This window comes from Elgaria multicarinata, chromosome 21 (genome assembly GCF_023053635.1).
Source record: "Elgaria multicarinata webbii isolate HBS135686 ecotype San Diego chromosome 21, rElgMul1.1.pri, whole genome shotgun sequence".
Taxonomy (NCBI): Eukaryota; Metazoa; Chordata; class Lepidosauria; order Squamata; family Anguidae; genus Elgaria; species Elgaria multicarinata.
In genome coordinates this window covers 9,189,440-9,210,872 of record NC_086191.1, presented here as the reverse complement: position 1 = coordinate 9,210,872, position 21,433 = coordinate 9,189,440, and the positions used below count along the sequence as shown (strand labels likewise).

The following is a 21,433-nucleotide window of genomic DNA, read 5'->3' as shown; positions in this document are numbered from 1 at the left end:
CACCAGGCGAGCCTCCTGGGGGAGATCGGGCCATAACTGAGGGGCCACCACTGAGAAGGCCCTCTCCCCTGTTGCCATCCTCCGAGCTTCCCTCGGAGCAGGCACCCAGAAGAGGACCTTAGATGTTGAGCATAGCGCTGCATGCATACATTAACTAGGTGCTGCCTGCCTACAAATGTCAACCGCCAAAACTCCCCCCTCCATGCAACTGCCAGGGACACGGGAGCTCTGCCCTCCCCTTGAGCCCGTGTAAACGCGTGTAGCGATGCTCTCGTCAAAACTGGGGCGTAATCATTTTCTTTAGGTTTATTTAGGGCGCAATCCTATACATGTTTACACAGGGAGGGGGAGGGAGTCATGCAACATCCAGAATTCCCCAGTCAGCCTTGCTGGGAAGTGCTGGGAGTTGTAGGACTTTTTTTTCTGTCTCAACATGCATAGGATTGCGCCCTTGCGTGTGTGTTTTTACACAACTCTCTGCGCACCTGCCTTTTTCTCTCCTCTCCTAATTTTTTTTATAAATGTAATATTACCATATGGGTTTTCCCCCCCTATCTAAACATGCAAAGAATCACACCATAAGAATATAACAACATCAGAAGAGCCCTGCTGGATCAGACCAAGGGTCCATCTAGTCCAGCACTCCGTTCACACAGTGGCCAACCTGCCATCCGCCAGGGATGAACAAGCAGGACACGGTGCAACAGCACCCTCCCACCCACGTTCCCCAGTGGAGGCTCATGGCTCTGATGTCAGTGGGGTAGCGAATCCGCTCCGGGTTTCAGTCAGCAGCCGTCAGAACCCTAAAGGTGCTCTCCGAGGTTCTGAACCTATTTCAGGGAATGGCTCCAGAATTTTGGGCAGCTCCTTTACAGTTCACACTGGTTCTGAGTGAAACGTAGAGAGAATCCACAGCCCAAATGCCATCGGAGGCACCAACTTCCACTGTTACCCGGCTCTAAAAACATTTTAAACACGAGCATTTTAGCCTCATTATGGTTACTGAGGGATGGACAGATAAACTAATGGATGGATTGCCACCTTGAGTGCTATTTGTTGAAAGAAAGACGGAGTACAAAAACTGGTGACTCCGAGTCCGGTGGGGCTATGATGTCACTCTGGGTTTGAGTCAGAACTCTAAAGGAGGTACCCAACGTGCTCTCCCCAAAATGGGTTCAGCACCATGGATAGCTCCTTTAGAGTTTTGCCCAGATCTGAGTGAAACGCAGCCCCACGGACATCGGAGCCACCCGCCTCCCCTGAGATGGACAGAACGTAGACGGAGTGGGAAGAGAGTAAAAGACGGAGAAACGACCCAATTCGGTTCTTTACTACAACTTTCTTGGAGGGTGTTTCTTAAAAAGACTTGCACTTACTCGCTGCCCCGGTTGCAGTGGCGCAAATCGCGCGCGCTTGGCTGCGCCCCCGCGTCCGCGGAGGGGAGCCTGGCGGCGAGGCGGGCCGGGCCGGGCCGCCCCCTCCGGATCTGGGCGGGGGGAGCCTTCTGCAGCGCCAGCCGCCCTTTCGCCTTCTCTGTCCGGCGGCCAGCGAGCGAGCGAGCGAGCGTGGCGCCTTGGAAAACCAGCAGGGTCTCGATCCCGCCAGCGCAGGAGGTAAATCTAGGGCGCTGTGGGTCGCCCCCACACCAGGACTGGGTGAAAAGAGGGGGCGGGAAAACCTCCTTCCCGGGAGGAAAGGACACCCCCCAAAAAACTTGGAGAGACAAGATCCAGACGTCTCCATTTGTGCCTGCCCCCTCCCTAAAAGGGAGGAAATAACCCCCTCCCCAAAATTAATTTTTCTCCCCTTCCTCTTCAGCTTTAGGAAAGGTTTAGGTCCCCCATTCCAGATATGAAGTATTAGGATAACTCCCTCCATCTGAAAGATCACAGGTTGTTGTTATTATTATTATTATTATTATTATATTTGTATCCTGATGTGATTTACCCCCCCCATGCCACCCACGCCGCTACTGGACCTTCCGTTAAAAAGGCCACCCTACTTAAACATTTTAAAAGGGTTTCTACCCTTCTAGGCAGCCTAAAGAGCTTTTTCGATTCAATTAAAATTGGCCCAAATCCGCCCAGATCCACCCATTCTTGGTGCTCCAAGACAAAACACGGGAACGCAAAATCCACGGCCGCATCCACTCCCTGCCCCCACGCCATCCGGGGCTTGCACCCCACACCCTGAGTTGCTCCCACTCCTCCCTCTCATCCGTTGTGTGAATTTCTTTCCAAAGATGTGTCACCAGCTTCTTTGCCCTCCGAACGGATGCTTCCGTCCCCGCTGGTAATTTCCACTCCTTTATCAACTCCTTGATTGTTAAGTCCAAGGTGGTGAAAGAAAGGGAAAAGGGGTGGGTGGGAGAGGGCAGCGTGCAGGGTGGGTGTCCAGTTTGGCCCCAATCCTGGCAGGCTCCTCACCTCCTACTCCCAGGGAATGCCTTTCCTATTGCCTAGGTGTTGGGGCTTGCCTTGCTGTTTTCTAGCCATCTCTGAGTTACTTGGGTGGCTCCCGGAGCGGCACTTGGCAGCTTTGAGGCCTGTATCTCAGCCTCCAAAGATACACTCTGCCCGTCTTGGGGTAGGCTCCACGGCCTCTGCCCATCTTGGGGTAGGCCTCACACCCTGCCTCGGTCGTCCTCCACCTTTGGCTTTTCCTTCCTGTGACCCCCCGGCGGCCGCCCTGTGCTTTCTGGCCTCATGGCAGCCAAGTGGTTCAAGGAGTTCCCATCCAACCTGAAAACAGTTTCGGAACGCGCCAAGTGCAGCACATCCCGCAAGAGCCTAGTTTCACCCGAAGCTGGCACAGCTTCGCTGCCTGGCAAGAACCGCAAGAACTCGGCCACTGAGCTGAGTGGCCCGCGGACGCTGCTGGCGCCGGGAAAAGATGGCGGGGGCGGCCGGCTGTCACGGGACAACTTCCAAAGCCTGCTGCAAGCTGCCGCAGGTAAGATGCGCAAAAACTCCCGGGTGGATGGGGCCCCGCCAGAAGAGCTGGCCCGGGGGACAGCCAAAAACTGCGGGACCTACATCAACCGGCTCATCAAAGTGGACGCCCACGAGAAGAACGGGAAAAGTTACACCGGGACTGCACCGAATCCCACCCCAATTCCTGCGCTGGAGCCAGAGAAACCCAAACAGGAGACGGTAAGGACCAGACACACATGTTGTTGTTAAACAACGATAATAATGAGAATAATAATATTTGCATTTCTTAGATGCCTTTATCAGAAGAAAAAAAACATCTCAAGGCATCTTAGAACAAAAATTTTAAACAATTCTAAACATTTAAAAACAATGTACGATAAAATTGCACAATCCAACAAAATTAGGAAGCCTTTCATATGTCGGGAAATTATTGGGATTAGGGGAAAGTTTTAACCTGGCACTGAAGAGAGGACAATGTTGACACCAGGACTTGACGGGGGATGGGGGAGCTTTCCACAATCAGGGGGCCACCCCAAAAAGACCTTGCTGTCACCCTTCAATCCTCCCTTGGAGGAGGCTAATGAAGGAAAGCCTCAGATGTTGAGTGTAGTGTATACAGGCTCAGGGATTGTGGATAACCTTGCCATGACTCTCTGCCTACATAACTTGTCATCTCTTAGCTCTGCTTTTGGTTCTGCTACCCAATTAACCTCACTGCCCCCTCCTTGCTCCCTCGGATCCGTTTCCTTCTGTAATTCCTTCCCTTGTCACACACACGCATACACACAATACCACCAAAAAAGAAAAGGAAGCAAAAACTTGTTGGAGAGAGAGAGAGAGAGATTGATGAGCAGTACCCGCTCCATCCACAAGGCCTTTGATCTTACCCTGCTTTGTTAAGCTGGGCTCTAAACTCACAAGGTTCTAATTACTCAAGATAATCAGTACAAGAACAAGAAGGGAAAATGAAGCAAGGGGTTCTTTGAGACAAGGAACTCTGAAGATGAGGATGGACTTAGATAGGGGACATACTGAGGTTGTCGGCATCAGATATGGCAACATGGAAATTATAAAGGATTCCTTTGACCGAAAGGGGAAAAAAAGGTTGTGTTAATGCAATCAACCTCATAGGTTCCATTCTGAAAGACATCCGTGTTCAGATGATTTATATTATAAGGAGACTTTCCTGCAGGTTTTAATCCAGAATATGCACTGACAAATATTTCTATTCTTTATTCATAAAGAGCCACCAGTATAGAGAATTTCATAAGCAATTCTCATTGGAATGCCTATAGTTTATGGAAGCATTAATAGTAGTTCTTCTTTATTGTTATTGATGTTATTAAATAGCACCATTGTTGTTGTTGTGATGATGATGAAGATGATGATGCATGAAGCCGCAATCCCCTAAAAGCTCCTATCGTTTATGGAATTTATTATCAATATTCCCTCCTTTTCCAATGTGTAAGCTGTGAGTGCCGACCTTCATGTAGCCGAAACGGCACTATCCACACACAAGAGGAAAAGTAGCAGGAGGCTTTGGAGCGAGGGGACCTTATGGTTTGCAGCAATATAGAAAAATTCTCTTAAGTTGTTGTGAGATGGCACATACACCCAAAACAGCCCAATGAGTAGTGAGCGTGTTCAGAGGCTTTGGGAGAACAGGGGAAATGGAAAGAATGGGATAGAGTAGAAGAGCGAGCCCTGACGATCCCCTCTTTTCTCTCTCCCAACACACTAAAAAAAACCACCCTCATTAGGTTAATTAATTCTGCCTTTTTGCCTTCCTATTGCCCCTGCTCAAGGTTATTATCCTGGAAGATTACGCCGACCCTTACGATGCCAAGCGAACCAAAGATCAGCGCGATGCAGAGAGGCTAGGGGAAAACGATGGTTACATGGAACCCTACGACGCTCAGCAGATGATTACCGGTAAGCAGTTGGTCAATTTTGCAGTGTCAATCACAGGATGAGAAGAAATGGATGAAACTGACCAAACACACACCCTTTCCGGCCTCCCATGGAGGACTCGGGCTTGGCGTCCTCGCGGTGATAGTGCCCTGCCCCAGCTGTTTGGGAGTACTGTGTTCGAATCCTGTCCCAGTCGCTTCTCAATCCCACGTGACTGCCCATGGGCAAGGCTCAGGCTGGAGAAAGTCCACCTTCATGCCTCTTTGAGATGTCGAACCCAGTAGGAGATAACTGGACAGGTTCGGTAACAGAGTATGCCAGTAATTGGTTCACAGGAAAGGTCATCTCTGGATGTATCCGTTTACATTCCTGAATAAAATAACACCCCGTGGGGGTGGCGGAATAAACCATCAGGTTTCATTTACAACTCCTGCTATCAAAATCTCCCCCACGTGCCCCGTCCCCTGCTGCTGCAATCAATTGATTGTTCAACTGAAGCATTTCTTAAAGTTTCTGCTCACCATAGCTTTGCCCAACCTGCATTGGACTACAAGTCCCATCCTCCCCAGCAGCAGGGCCATTTTACAGGCAAAAAACACTGAGGCCGAGAGATAAGTGATTGACACAGACCAGCCCGCAGCTACGGAACAGCGCCCCCTTTGGTTTCATAAAATAGTCGTCTCTCCGGGGTTCAGTACAAGCCTGACAATTGCTTAATGGCCTTTGATAGCTGGCGGCTGCTAGCTACTGAACACAGCTTTGGCTGAGACTAAAAGAAGTGGCGTAGGTAGTATAGGATGTGGCAGGTAGGGTAGACTTGACTGATTTTGGATCCAGAAGGAGCCTTATGGTAAGAGGGATCTCTAACAGGATTATTCTTTGCTTTCGAGAAAACTAAACAGACTCTGGAACTTTCTCCTTCTGTTTGAAAGTGACCCTGCAAACGCAGATTGGAGGAGAAATAGTACTGTCGAAGAAGCACGCTGGTTTTAATCTGACAAAGCATCCAAGGGGGAAAGCAAATTTTCAGTAGAGCTGGGAAGAGAAAGCACAAACTTTGGAGAGAGACAAAAACAAAAACAAAAAATGGGAAAAAGAAAATCAGGCCAGGAAGCTGGGCTCTCCGTTTCCTGCCTCTCTGCTGGAACAGATAAGGCCAGGGTGGGTTTAAAAAGAAAATTGGTGGGGTGGGAGGAGAAAAGTGGCAGCTGCATGGTGAGTGACCCCAATGGTGGGTCAAGGGGTCCCGACCTCATGGCAGTCAAGTGGAAAATGGGTCACTGCAGGGGACAGCTAGCTTGATGTCTGAAGCACTGGTGCCGTGAGGGTAGGACTTTGGGACACTAGAATGAATAAATGCAGCAAGTTTGGGAGAATAAAATACAAGCCACATTTTAAGCAAATATATGCATTTATACCCCTCTTCCAACAGCCAACAGAAGTACATTCTTTGGGCATACCATTCAAAGAGACAAGTCCACCCCTGGACACCGCAGGAAAAATCTAGGCACAACCAATTAATACAATAATTGCACAAGATGCAAAGGATTGTTTAGCTCAGAGACAAGGAGGCTAAGGGAAAACGTGATAGAGGTGTACAAAAGTATGCATGGTGAGGAGAATGTGGATAGCAAGACATTTTTCTCCCTCTCTTAACATACTGGAACCCGGGGTCATCCCATGTAGCTGATTGGCGGGAGATTTGGGGCAGACAAAAGGAAGGGCTTTTTCACTCAGCACAGAGTGAAACTATGGAATTCACTTCCACAAGATGTGGTGATGGCCACCAATTTGGATGGCTTTAAAAGGGAGTCAGATAAATTCCTCGAGTAGAAGGCTATCCATGGCTACTAGCCTATGGTCACCAGTTGCTGGGGAACATGGGTGGAAGGGTGTTGTTGCACCTATGTCGTGCTTGTGCGTCCCTGGTTGACAGCTGGTTGGCCACTGTGTGAACAAAGTGCTGAACTAGATGGACCCTCAGTCTGATCCAGCAGGGATTTTCTGATCTTTTTAAGAGGGCAAGGTTTAATTTTGACTACCAGTGCTTCCTTTATTATTTATTATTACATTTTTATCCTGCCATGTTTCCCCCAGGGAAACCAAGGCGGCCTACATGAACTTCTTCCTCTCCATTTCATCATCACAACAACCCTGTGAGGTAGGCTAGGCTGAGAGTCAGTGACTGGCTCAAAATCACCCATGTGAGCTTTGTGGGGGACTAGAACCCAGATTTCCTGTGTCCCAGTCTAAACACTCTAACCACTACACCACACTGGCTTGCTTAATTCAGAATGGCTTGTGTTGTTTTCAGAAACGGTGTTGCAATTAGGTAATTTTAGACTCTGGTTTAACGACCTTATTGTGGGATGGAGGTCCCTCGTTAGATGCAAGTAACCAGCCCCGCGGCCGCGTTTAGAGGCCCACCTGCTCGTTCTGCTGAGCGGGGCCTGGGCGTCTTCCCCAAAGTCCTACCCTGATGGCGCCACTGCCTCTCTCACACAAAAAACACACCAAACACACGGTTTGGACATTGCCTAGCAACCAGCCGGATGCTTTCCATCGGCTCCCAGGCCTTTGGCCTCCCCACCCGGAGCTGACACAGCCGGGCAGAATAACAGGAAATCGTAGTGTCGGAAGCTGGAGTCAAAGCAGGGCAGTGTTGAGGGAGGAGGAGGCATTAATGCGTGTGGTTTGGGATCTTTTTCTGAAGCTGGTCATACCATTTGCTTACACTGGCTCTGTTGTCATTGTTGTTTTTAATCTGTTCCTGCAGCATGGCTGGATATTAGGGACAGGGTTTCTGGACATGTGCAAAGTGCCGCTTCCTCCAATGAAGTCACAGGCAGTGCTGCCAAACAGTCGGACTTGTTCCAATCCTTGCTATTTTCGTTTATCAGGGACAATCACTATTTCCAGGAACGCATCCCAGTAACAAATCAGTTACACCGGAGGTTTCTAGCCTTTGAGGGATGCCTCTCTAACCGTGCAGTGTCTACGTAGAAGTAAGCCCCACTGAGTTCAAGGGAACTCTCTCCCAGGAAAGTGTGTATACGCTTTGTGTACGTGTGTGCATAAAGAACTGCATATGCACTCAGGATTGCTCTCTTAATTGCCCGTTCAAGAGTACACCAGCCCCAAATACTTTGCATTACAACAGGGGGGTAGCAGGCAATGTCAGCATCCCTACTAATAAAATAGTGTGGGTATTGCGTCCCTGGGAGCCCTGGTTTCACAACACCAGTGGCAAGGAGTACCCCCCCACACACACACACACACAAATGTTGTACACAACAAAAAATACATGGGTACTGTCTCACCTCCTACCTTGCTTCTTTCCCAGAGATCCGAAGGCGAGGTTCCAAGGACCCTCTGGTCAAAGCCATTTTGCTCCTGGATGAGCCAGCAGAGCCAGGGGCCAAGGGAGATCCTGCCACTATGCGTCCGGGGGCCAAACCACCACAGCTCTACGACACCCCCTACGAGCCAGCAGAGACGGGGCCCAAGTCAGAGGCACGGCTTCCGGAGAACGACGAACGGCCGCCGGCTGAGTACGAACAGCCCTGGGAGTGGAAAAAAGACCAGATTGTGAAAACTCTCTCAGGTAGCAGGCAGAAGCATTCATGTGGGGTTTGTGGGAAGTGGTTTGTAGCAGTTGTATAAATAGATACAACTGTGATCACCTATGGCAAGTTAAGGATTTCCTCCAAGTGACTAGACAAAAGAAGTTTTATAAGAAATCAGTTCCTTTTCTTTCTTTCTTCTGGTTTAGTTCCAAATGACTAACATAAATATATTGGACAGGCAGGCTAGCATTATAGGCTAAGATTATGAACAAGCATTATGGATGGGTTGCATAAAGAAAATTGCGTTGTTTTGCTGAGCCTTCACCCCCAGTGCAGCACACAGGAATTCAACAGGGGAGGCTTTTCCCAACATAGAGATGCACTTTCACCAGCTGAATTTCTGCCTGCTCCGTTAAAGGCGACAGCCAAAGTGAAGATTTTCAAGTATTTGAACGATGGTAAACCTTTGGAATCAGTGCCCCCCCCCCCCCGCCCCTGCCAACAGAACTGGAACCGAAAAGCTGCCTTGGAGAAACAGGAAGGGAGTAGCTGCTTTCTTAGGGATATTTGCAGAAGGAAATAAAATACAAACTGTGCAGTCCCCCCCCCATTCTAAAAGATTGAAATGCCTCTCCTAAAGCCGCATCCTTGATGATGCTTCCTTTTCTCTTCCAGTGCAGTTTGAGGGGTCAGAAAGACCCGGGGCTTCCAGGGATGAGGCGCCCGTGCCATCGCGGCAACAACACCGCCGCCAGAGGAGCTGGCCCTCCAAGATGGTGAAGCCCACGGTGGTGGCAGAGCCTGGCACAGAGGGGGAACGAGTGGATCCGGCTGTTGTCCTGGAGAAACAGCCGTAAGTCACCCTAATCTCTGTTTGCTGCTGGGTTAGGGGGCAGACAACCGCAAGAGCTTCTCAGCAACCAAAGTTGACCTATGGCCCAGACTGGCGTTCATGCTTTGTTGTTGTTTGTGTTAAAGTCAAGTTGCTAGTCCTCATTGGTCATACAAAATAAGCTAGAAGTTTCTCCAGATCTGTCCGTTCACTGTATTCCAGTTTTGTGGACATCTCCCTTTGCCAAAAAAATAGAAAAGAAAAAGTTGTATTTTAAATTCTGAGCTAAGGAAATATGCAAGATTTAGCTATTAGTTTGCCAGGGTGCTGAATTTGCCAGTGAGTTTTCACTTTTGCAGAACCCTGCTTTTAAGCATGTTTGTGCAGAATACACACCGGGTAATCTTATCATCTCTAAGCTTTTAGCAAGCATTTTAAAATGCTGAGGTTCTAATTTACACACACACACACACACACAAAGAGAGAGAGAGGAGTGATATAGCCTTCTTTGATATTTATTGTGAGATCTGGCAGCTAGATTAATAGCCCTGAAAAGCTCTGCTTTTACTTCAAAAACAGAAATAAAAGTAAGTATCTGTTACTCAGGGTAGAACCAGAATAAATATTGGCAGCCTTCGCTGCTTCCAGAACATACAAAGGACTTGGACTGGAGCAAAACTTTCTCATTTAGCAGAGGGTTCAAGCCACCGAAACATTGAGCAGAAACTGCCCAGTGCTGGTCTATACACCACCATGGACTAGAAACTCGTTCTAATTGAATGGAACCTTCTGGATGTCATGTTAGAAGCAGCATTCCTTTACCAGCAGTCTGCGATATATTTGCATTCCTGCCACCTAACTTCTCTAGCTATTTCCTCCATGCTAGAATCACTCCTCCATACCAGAACAAGTCCTTGCATGCAGGAAATTGCGAGAAAGATTCTTAGCTTGCCTTCTTGCTGATGCACGTATTTTCTACATGCAGGAATTTGTTTGATTGTTGATGTATTTATTGAAATTAATGGAGAAGCACTCACAAATGTGAGCCCTCCCTCACCTTCCTGCCTGCAGTCTGAGGCGATATAGCTCAGTGAATAACTAACATTAAAATTATTGGGGAGGGCAGATATGGATGATTGTGTTCCTAATGAACCCTTAACCATTGGGACCTGCAACAAAATGTTGCAGTATGGAAATGTCCTAGTCAGGGTGCCAGCCAGCCATGCCAGGTCCTCTTCTACAAGACTCCATTCCATTTTCTGTCCTCCTACCACTACAGCCAACCAACATTCCATGGCTACTGAGCACGCTCAATCCTCAATGGGTTCCCTGCACCTGCCAAAAACATTTTGTAGTTCTGCAAAACTTGGGGTTCCTCTGAGCCTGCTGACCCACCGCTCTTATGCATGGATATGTAGTTACATAATATTCAGCACACGCCGTCTGAACATCAGAAACAGAAGGAACAATAAACAGTTTGCACTTTCCTTTGCTTTGCAAAAAGGGAAAGCAAGAGAGGAGCAACAACGTTTCAGGTTTATAAAATGACAGATGCCAGGCGGAGAGCGAATAGAGAGGATCACTCATCTTCTCTCAAAACAACGGGACGCAGGGGCGTCTGATGAATGGAGTGATTGGCAGCGGGTTCAAGGACGGACGAAAGGGGAAGCGTTTCGCGCGATTCTTAATGAGCCCCTGGAGTTAATTGCCATAGGATGTTGCTATGGTGACTAAGATAAGTCGCTTGTTTTGTTTAAGAGAAGAGGATTACGGGGGACGGGAATCCATGGTGGATCGGGTTATCGACCTCTTCCGCCATGATTGCTAAGAATGGAACGTCTGTGTTCAAAAGCAATATTCGTGACATCCAGACGCTGGGGACAGACAACGAGAGAGGTCAACAGCCTTCATGCCCTGCTTGGAGGCTTCCAAAAGTCCTCGGGCTGACCCCTGTCGGAAACAGAGCACTGGATTTTTCACCCAGTAGGATAGTTCTCTCTGGAGGAGGTGACCTAAAATCTGCCTCTCGCTCATCACTCTCCGCAAGGCCAACCTACTAGTACAAGGACGACCAGTCGAATCTAGGAACGGGACGGCATTCCTGTGTAGGGCACAGGATCCCACAGAAACCACCTGCAAGGTGCGTTGTCAGACTCTGGGAATTCGGCCTGCTGAACAATTCCCCCAGTGCCATGCAACTCAGGGCAGGCACTCTCTCTAGGTTTTTTTTTTTTTTCATCAGCTGCTACCTGACCCTTGTAACTGGAGCGGTTAGAACTCAAACCTGGAACCTCCAGCATGCATTCTGAATTATGGGGGTAGCAGGAGATCTGGATGGTTGTTCTCAGGAAACAGAATGCTAGGCGAGACGGAACTCTGGCCTCTTCCAAATGGGCTCATTTTACATCCTAAGCTGTGTCGGGACATCTATCGCCTTTCTTCTAGCATGGGAAGACGGAAAAATATGCAACCGATTCAAATGAGATCTGGATTTCTGTGAATCCCATCTCAGGATTCCACAACAGAACGGCTTTTTCCAAGTCACGCAGATTTGGTGACGGTTGTGGTTGGGTTTTTTTTTTACTTTGGGGGGATGCGTAAAGGCGCATTTGCAAATGACTGAAATAGTCATACAAAAAAATCCAATTCCAGAATGGACGATGGAACAAAAAATGCCTGACAAGCTACAAAATGCAGACGGAGCAGATTGAGCAAAGTCTGTACTTCCCTCCCTCTTGCTAGTCCTGATTGTTAACTAGAGCCTCCAGCTTCAGATGCAGCATATCTTTGAAAACCAGTCCCTAGGGGATAAATGGGAGGGTTGTTGCCTTCATGTACTGCTTGTGGGAGGCATTCTTAGAAGTATTCAGCTGCTCCTTCTTGGAAACACTACACTGGGTGAGATGGACCCTTAGTGTGCTTTGCTTGGGAGGGGGCAGTTCTCGTGCGGTAATGACCCTTACCTCTCAAGAGAGGTCTGATACTTAAAAGGACCATATCTAACACCAAGATGTGTTTTCCTGTAAGCAGGGGTGTTGAACGTTAGGCCTGTGGGCCAAATGCCTACAAATGCCTGGAGTTCCCTAGAAAGACATGTCGTTTTCCCCCCAATCATCAGCTGATGGTTTGATGGTTTCTTCGCTTTTGTACGATTTCTTCTCCGTTCTCTTAAGAAATGCCTCTCTTCAAACCATAATGACTGGTATCTAGCCCTCCCATTTTTCCCTTTGGCTCTGCCCACCCCTAGAATCTGGCCCCCCGAGAGCTTCTCTGAAATGAAACTGTATGGGATGGGCTCAGTCCTACACACACACACACACACACTTCGCCATGTTCACTTATCTCACTCCTGTCCTTTTCCACGCAGATGGTTTCACGGCGCCATCACACGAGCCGAGGCGGAGAGCAGGTTACAGCCGTGCCGGGAGGCTGGATACCTGGTGCGCACCAGCGAGACGGGCACCAGCAAGTATTCCATCGCCCTCAAGTGAGTGCCCAGGGAGGGAGGCCGGAGAGCTAGAGGGGGTAAATCACACTATGGTTTCGGTTTCTCGGCCAGTGATACCAGCATGCCTGGTCCACGCTCGGAACTGTAGAAAAGAACAGAGGAGTGATCCGGTTCTTTGCAATTGACATGAGACAGACATGACCAGGATGGTGGATGGAAGAGAGAAAGAGCGAGGGGGGTGGTCACGGATGGGGAGGCAGTTGAGTGGCAAAGAGTGTGATGTTTCTTTCACAACCCTTATCAACATGAGAAGGAATAACAAGAGTACCACGATTCTCTAGTGTGGGAGAGAGTCCTCTAAGGCTCGTGCTAGCTAGACTTGATGCCTACCCCATTGTTTCTCAATGCATGGTTGATTTTTTCCCCTTTCTTTCTTGGCACCAACAGCTAAAGATATATACGCAGAGTTGGAAAACAGTGCAGGAAAGGGAAATTGAAATGATCAAGGGGCTGGAGCAACTTCCCTATGAGGAAAGGTTACAACAGGAGTGTGCAAAATGATGCATGGCATGGAGAAAATGGATAGGGAGACATTTTTCTCCCTCTCTCATAATTCTAGAGCCCAGTGGGGATCATCCCATGAAGCAGATTGGTGGGAGATTTGGGACAGATAAAAGGAAGGTTTTCTTCGCACAGTGCGGAGTTAAATTATGGAATTCATTTCCACAAGATGTAGTCATGGCCAACACTTTGGGTGGCTTTAAAAGACTAAGTCTACCTGTGAGCCCCAACTCGCAAGCAGGCTTCAAGGTGAAGGAGGGTAGCTGTGGCGTAATATATAGTCACAATGGTATTTCTGAGCATGGAAAGAGTGTCAACGCAAAACAACTGCAGCCTGCATTCTACGAATTAAGGAGCGGGTCTTCCTTACAGGGTTCAAGCCCCGGCACCTATCTATTTAGAGTTCAAACACTCCCTTCTCCTCTCTTGGCTCCCAAGACATGTTTCAGACTTTGTGCTGGGAAACTCTTACCACAGTTATACTTAGCTTGCCCGGCAGATGCTCTACCACTAAACCACACACCTTGCCTTAACAATAAAGTAACATTCCAGTCTTCATGGTTCTGAATAAGGGCTGGATTAAATCAGAACATAGGAAGCTGCTTTATACAGAGTCAGACCCTTGGTCTATCTATCTCAGTATGGTCTATTTCTCCAACCTGGCACCCCCCCAAGCATTTTGGATTACAACTCCCAGTATCCCTGGCCATTGGTCATGCTGTCTGGGGCTGATGGGAGTAGCCTGACCTATCTCACAGCGTTGTTGTAAGGACAAAATGGAGAGGAGGAAGATCATGTAAAGCGCCTTGCATTCCTTGCAAGAAGAAAAAAGGTGGGATATAAAGACAACAACAACAACAACAACAACAACAACAATAATAATAATAGGAAAAGATCACTATTATTCCATTAGTCACATCAGTCACTGGCATCACATCAAAAAACAATATAGAAAACCGTCAGAAACTGGGCCTACCAAAATCCACCCACACCACCATCCAGAAAACAGGCATAATTAAAACATGCTCAATTGTCAGGAAATTCCTGAATCTGTAAAAGACAGCATGACTTGGCAATGCCCGTCATGTCTGTCTAGAAAAACCACCATGAGCAAGAAAGAGAATAATAATAATGATGATGATGATGCAGACTCTATCATTGAACTATAGCTGCTGCTATTTCATTCATCACTATGGCCCCCCTTCAGACAACACGCTAAACCATGCTGCTTAACCACAAAATGGTTAATAGAGTCTGTTAACCATTTTGTGGTTAAGCAGCATGGTTTAGCGTGTTGTCTGAACGGGGCCACTTTCTAGCCACCTCCCCAAATAACCCTGGGAAGACTCCCTCATGTTTCGGCAGAACCACGTTTTGTTTTATCTTGTACAGTGGCATGCATCAGGAAGGTGGGATCAAGGAGAAAAAGGAGATGTGCCCCCCCCCCAAAACACACACACTGACAGTGTTCCTCGCCCTGCTCCTTTAGCCTTTCCACCTTCCCCTGTAACTCTGCGCCACGGCCCCTTTTCCAGCCCTGGCTCCTGAGCGGAGGATCGTTGGCGTGGGTGCGGCCCATGTTTCCTTCCTCAGGATGCTGAGCCCCTGGCTATGAAACAATCAGAGTAGGGAAAGGAAGGGAGTTTGAAAAAAAGAAAAGAAAAAAGAGGAAAGAACGGGAGGTGCGAGAGGAGGGTTGGAGAGGCAGCAGGAGAGAGGACCGATGCCATCCTTAGTTCCCGATATTTACCCCCTTTCCGTATTCTAACTCACGGGGAACATGATTCGAATCAGGGGTCTTTTTTGGCCTTCAAAAGAAAAGTGAATTTAAGGCACAATCCTTTGCATGTTTAGACAGAAAAATGTCCTACAGTTCCCAGCATTGGCTGGGAAATGTAGGGCTTTTTTTCCATCTAAACATACATAGGATTGCGCCCCTAAGCACACTATTTTAAAGGTGTCGTGAATGATATAGTTAGACCCATATGCTGGATTGGCGCCATGACTGGCCTTAGGATAAACAGCATCCCAGGCAAGGGGTGCCTTCGATCTCCCCTTCTCCTGTGGGTCAGCTTTGCAAGGCCACCCAGAGGGCGTATGGGGCCTGCTACAAGTGTGATGTTGGGGGCACTGCTGCTGCCCCCCAGAAGGACCTATGCACACAAAGAATTACTGCATGCCTGGATGGCATCTGAAAATCCTGCTTGCCCTGGGATTGAGTAGAATGAGGGATGTGCTTCATCCCCGCCGTCGCCCCCATTCCCAAACCCTTCTGACAGAGCTGCGTTTTGCTCCCTGGGCCTCAGTCGCCGAAAATATTTTGCTGTTGGAGGCAGAGCAGAAAATGGTGTCCCTGTTCCCCCATCCCCAACGCCAGCCAAGTTATTTTGTCATATGAGACAGAAAAGCCCACAAGTGCCTCTCCCCATCCTTAGCAGTAAAAATATAATAACAATGAATGGAATCGTCAACCCTTTCACAGCACTGAACGTTGGCTGCCTGGCGGTAGGGCCGGCCCTGTCAGTCTCCCACGACTTCTGGTCGTGGCCTGCTGCTGGCCTTCGCCGCTACTATGTACGGCCAGAGAGCGGTATAGAAATGAAATGAATATTTCGTTTCATGAAATGAAATGTGCCTGGTATCGTGGCTATAGTGTTAGATGGGAGATCCAGGTTCTAGTCCGCACTCAGCCGTGGAAACCCACTGGGTGACTTTGGTGGGCCAGTCACAGACTCTCAGCCCAACCTACCTCACACGGTTGTTGTTGTGAGGATAAAAATGGAGAGGAGGAGGATTATGTACGGCGCCTTGGGTTCATTGGAGGATAAAAAGGCGGAATATAAATGCAATAAATAATAATATTAATAATAAGAATAATAACCGGTACAGAATTTAAAAGCAGTAAAAATAATTAAAATCAGGATAGTGTGGTGTAGTGGCTAAAGTGTTTGGACTGGGAGTCGGGAGATCCAGGTTCTAGTCCCCACTCAGCTGTGGAAACCCACTGGGTGACTTTGGTGGGCCAGTCACAGACTCTCAGCCCAACCTACCTCACAGGGTGGTTGTTGTGAGGATAAAAATGGAGAGGAGGAAGAGGATTATGTAGGCCGCCTTGGGTTCCATGGAGAGAAAAAGGCGGGATATAAATGTAATAAATAAATAAATAAATAACATTGGGCGGCATAGAAATGAAATAAATAAACACTCGCTCAGGAGGGATTCCTCCCTTCAGGCCTGGTCTCACACCACTCCCACACGTTCACCTGTGGTAACTGCCACAGAAAATTACTCTCCAGTGTCACCTGGCCTGGAAATCGCTCACTCTCCCCCTGCTAGGCCTGGAGTTGTCCCTGTGACCAGAACAGGTCTTCTGCTCCGCCATAAAATCTCTCCACAAAGCCTTCCCTGTTTCTTCTTCCCTTGCAACAAACTCTGCAACAGGAAGCCAGTCATAAACCCACCTGGCCCACCTTATTTCTACTTGTGCCCAGACATAAAGATTTTACCTCACCATGGGCTGCGGGCCTAGCTTATAAGCAGGCCCTGCCTTCCCTTCCAGCCAGTTACATTTTACAGCCAGTTTAAGCCTCAAGTTGATATATGTATTTACAATATTTATATACACTCAATATCTAAAACAGATACTGATTCATACACAACTATATAATCAGTTATTGCCTCAAAGTAAAACTATATTCCACTGATTTTTGACCTAGTTGAAGTGACACCAGAGAGGAAATTGGAAAAGGAACATACTTTAAAGCTAATTGAAGGAAGTTTCTTCACACACACCCAAAATGCAAAAACCTAAAAAAATAAAAAAAAATAAAAAAAGGTTATAGATTAGGGTGACCCTATGAAAAGGAGGACAGGGCTCCTGTATTGAAAAGGGAATTTCAGCAGGTGTCATTTGTATATATGGAGAACCTGGTGAAATTTCCTCTTCATAACAACAGTTAAAGCTGCAGGTGCCCTGCCCTCTTTTAAATCTGGTCACAGCATAGCTGCAGTATAGCTCCTGCAGCTTTAACTGTTGTGATGAAGAGGAAATTTCACCAGGTGCGACATGCATACAAATGACACCTGCTGAAATTCCCTTTTCTATGCAACTGTTAAAGATACAGGAACCCTGTCCTCCTTTTCATAGGGTCACCCTATTATAGATACCATATTTCTTCTATTCTAAGATGCCATCAATTGTAAGATGCACACTAATTTTAGTACCACCAACAGAAAAAAGCTTTGATTCTAAGAAGTAATAAACACACCCACGATTCTAAGACGCACCCCGTTTTTAGAGATGTTTATATGGGGAAAAAAGTGTGTCTTAGAATCGAAGAAATACGGTACTTGCATTTTGCCTAGCTCACAGTGCATAAAAAAACCACAGCCTCTGAGCTCGGCTTGGTGCCCACCTCAATTTGGTGGCCCAGGCAACCGGCCAGCTCGCCCACTCCTACGGCCGGCCTTGACCAGACCAAGTGTCCATCTAGTCCAGTATTCTGTTCACACAGTAGCCAAAATATAAAACAAACAGTATAAAAGCATAATATAAAATACAATATAAAAACACAGCTAGGATAAAATCAAGCAGCAATGCAGAAATTAATACAGATTTAAAACAGCAAAGTTAAAATTAATTTGATAGACTGTTAAAATGTTGAGAAAATAAAAAGGTCTTCACCTGGCATCTAAAAGAGTGTAATGTAGGTGCCAGGCAAACCTCTTTAGGGAGCTCATTCCACAGCCGGGGTGCCACAGCAGAGAAGGCCCTCCTCCTGGTAGCCACCTGTCTCACTTCTTTTTATAGCCATTAATAGCTTTCTCCTCCATGAACTTGTCCTCTGAAAGCTTCTTCGAAATGGAAGGCTGAAAAAGGTTCTGCACCTTTGGTTTGCAGCCTCTTGTCTAAAAAAAAGACGCGGAGAGGGAGCAAGACAGATCTTCTCGGACAGGGTTGACGCAGAGTTGCAGGTTCCACTCAAAAGTATTTGGCAACAGGGCAGGCGTCCCATACACAGCTTCACTTGTTGTTTTTCTCTGCCCCCAGGACCAGCCAGGGTTGCGTCCACATCATTGTCGCCCAGACAAAAGATCACAAATACACCCTCGACCAGACCGGCGGCCTCTTTGACAGTGTCCCTGAAGTGGTGTTCTTTTACTCCACCGAGAAACTACCTTTCAAAGGAGCGGAGCATATGACCCTACGTTATCCGGTTCCTGTACCGAGCAAGATCCACTAGCCTCCATCCCTGACATCGGAATTGTGCTGGTTGGAGAACCAGTAGAGGACAAAGGATACCTTGACAAATGACTAACAACCATGAAGCGGTCACCATATCCCTCCCCTGTCCCATGTGGGTCTTATGTACGAATCAATTTCCACACTTCCTTCACGCTCTAGCATGACCAGTTTGCTGTGTGGGCAGAAGGCCAGGCTGTGAAAGGAGAAACATGCCCATTCAGTTCTATCTACATAATAAATGGGTTTGAAGTCTGGGATGGCGCAGTGAGGAGAAGGGGATAAATCTGGAGTCAACTGGAAAAGGGAAGCAGTCACAATATTGCTGCCAAGTCGCTTCCTTTGCTTTCCCCCCATGACTGAATGGGTACCGTTGACTCGTATAAAGAGAAAACACACACATATATATCATGGTTAGAATTTAGATCATGCATCTTAAAGAGGAAATAGAGGAGTGTCACCCCAGTCTTTGCTTCAAAAGGTTGGGTTCCCCCTCAAAAAAAAGGGGAGCCCTTGAAGTAGGGTTGGTGGTGGGGAAAATATGCACATTCTTTAGTACATTTGGTCTTTTTAGGAGTGGGGTTCATATCAGACTGCCGAAATATTTCACGTTCCTTCATAGCAACCCTGAGACTTGTAGCCACTCACATTCAAAAGAATCCACATCTTCCTTTGTCAAACGAAAGCACTCAACACCATCTACATTGCCTTTCCCCAAAGTGGTGCCTTCCAGATGTTTTGGACTACAGCTCACATCAGCCCTAACAATTGGTCCTGGTGGCTGGGGCTGATGGGAGTCGGAAGTCCAAAATATCTGGAGCGCACCAGGTTGGGAAAGTGGCGCTAAAGGGAGGTCATGTCATCTAAACTAGGGTGAAAGTGGTTTGTCCTTTTGCAATGTAGACGTGCCCCCATTCTAACCTGAATTCCGTTTGCTCATACACATGGGGGCGTCTTCCAGGCTGTAGCCTATGTAGCGTCAGATCCTAGCCACAGAGGCGCGCAGAAATGGATGGGAGCAAAAGAAAGATCATAATAAAAAAATATCTTTGAACAATATCGTCCTGCAAAAAAATGAGTGTCTCAACTGCAGGGGGACAGGGCAGCGGAGGCCGGGGCGGTGTGTTTTCTGTATTTTCATGTGTGCAACTTGAATTGAAGGGTAGGGTATTCTGCTTTCAGAAGCCAAATTTTCCTTTGCAAAAAAGATGCACATATTTGGGAATGTCGGAGAAATCTGCAATCGATTCAAATGAGTTTGGATTTCTATAAATCCAACCTGCAGATTCCAATTCACACGGGCTCACGGACTGGTTTTTCACTTGGGGTCCGGGATTTGCACTAATTTGCATTAGTGGTAATGTGTGGTCATGCGAGTTAGCGCAAGCACAACGAAATTCTGGTTCTAAAAAAATACCTGATTCTGTGAATGAACCAACAATGGAACAAAAGACACCTGTCAATCCACCAAAGACAGAAGGAACAAATTTAATAAAATCTGTACATCCCTGCACATAAGGTCAGGAAGAACACAAGGTGCCATAGAAATATTTATACCCAGCTGGAGTCAGCTGGAGTCAAGCAAGAGCCGTGCAAAATAGCAATGTGATGACCCTTTAGCCTGTCTTCTGTCTGATTCCTTGCTTGCTCAGATTCTTGTCTGAATCCAGAGCAAGGTCACATGGGATCAAATTGACCTGCATGGAACCCTAGCTGTGCTTGGCACGACACTGATTACTCAAGTTTACATTAGCTCATAATACGGGCAAAATATGGGCCTCCGGCACACAACATGCAACAATTGTTGTGCTCAGAAACGGCCGTGACGTTTGCCTTTTCGAACATAGAGGATGACCGAGACAGTGTAATGCCCCTTCCCGACATGTCACAGGCTTTGGGTAGCTCCATTAGAATTCTGACTGAAACTGTGAGCGGATTTACCGTCCCACTGACGTCAGAGCCACCCGCCTCCATTGGCTGCTTCTGGGCAGAGAGCAGGGCTCCAATGACCAAATATCTGTGAGGTCCTGCAAACTCTATGATTCATGGACGGTCTGTCAGTGGTTGCATTATGCGCACACACCAGCTTCCTCTTTTGAAATGCCCCTGACACCGTGTCACTCTGGGGAATTGTGGGAAATCAAGATGGTGGCCCTCAGCTGCCCAATACCATGCTCCTATTTCAATATGGTTTCCACTGCTCCAGGTTTTTGAGGGCCCTCAATGGGACCCCTCCTACCATGAGTCGACCGTGTCATTGTTGCCAGCTCCTTTTGCTCCTCCTCCTCCTCCCCATCCTGGCAGCTACCACTGGCTTGCTTGACAGACACGAGAGCCAGTGGGCTGTGGCATCTTCTGCTCTTCCCTCTCTCCCACACCAGGCCTCTTCTTAGGTTCATAGCCATGTTAGTTAGGAATGAAACCTCCGTTTCTGAATCCCAGAGGAAGGGGCTGTTGCTTTTTAAAGCCCTTTAGTTCCAAAAGAGTTATTCTTACATGCAATTATTAATCGCCACTGAGGTAGAACCTCCATGCTCAGTGGCAGCCTACTGTTTACATCTTTTCTCCTGGATATGCTCAAGAAACCAAACTATGCCTTGAAATTGAAGCAAGGTTGCCCCCATGTGTCTGAGCTATGGATTGCAGCAAGCAGTATAAAACAGGAACCAAAATAATAAAGACTCTGGCAAATTTCAACACTGCCATAGGCGACATAAAGCTACTGATGTATTTATTTTTTAAAAAAAACCAAGGCAGGGATTCATCAAAGAGAATGTTGCTTTTCATAAAATGTGCATAATACTGATACGTGTTTTTGTACACTGGACAAGAATTACTTTCTTTGGAATTGAAATGCAAGGCATCTCACCCTAGTGAGGAAGAAAACAGAGAGTTGTGCCCACCTGCTCAGTCTGCTGTCCAGGTGTTTTACCTGTAGGT

General features: G+C 47.5%; 1 protein-coding gene across 1 annotated transcript; it reads left to right on the top strand.

The window, feature by feature from the left end:
• Nucleotides 1-1,547: 1,547 nt before the first annotated feature.
• On the top strand, nucleotides 1,548-19,506 carry SHE (Src homology 2 domain containing E). The gene is made up of 6 exons (XM_063145914.1): nucleotides 1,548-3,152; nucleotides 4,739-4,865; nucleotides 8,188-8,448; nucleotides 9,086-9,263; nucleotides 12,610-12,729; nucleotides 18,302-19,506. The coding sequence occupies exons 1-6, from the start codon at nucleotides 2,706-2,708 to the stop codon at nucleotides 18,492-18,494; spliced, it is 1,326 nt and encodes a 441-aa protein (XP_063001984.1). The 5' UTR covers nucleotides 1,548-2,705; the 3' UTR covers nucleotides 18,495-19,506.
• Nucleotides 19,507-21,433: the final 1,927 nt, after the last annotated feature.

Coding starts and splice junctions, on each gene's coding strand:
- SHE (XM_063145914.1), top strand. CDS start 2,706: ATGGCAGCCAAGTGGTTCAAGGAGTTCCCATCCAACCTGAAAACAGTT. Junction 8,449..9,085: donor GATTGTGAAAACTCTCTCAG/GTAGCAGGCAGA, acceptor TTTCTCTTCCAG/TGCAGTTTGAGGGGTCAGAA. Junction 9,264..12,609: donor GTTGTCCTGGAGAAACAGCC/GTAAGTCACCCT, acceptor TTTTCCACGCAG/ATGGTTTCACGGCGCCATCA.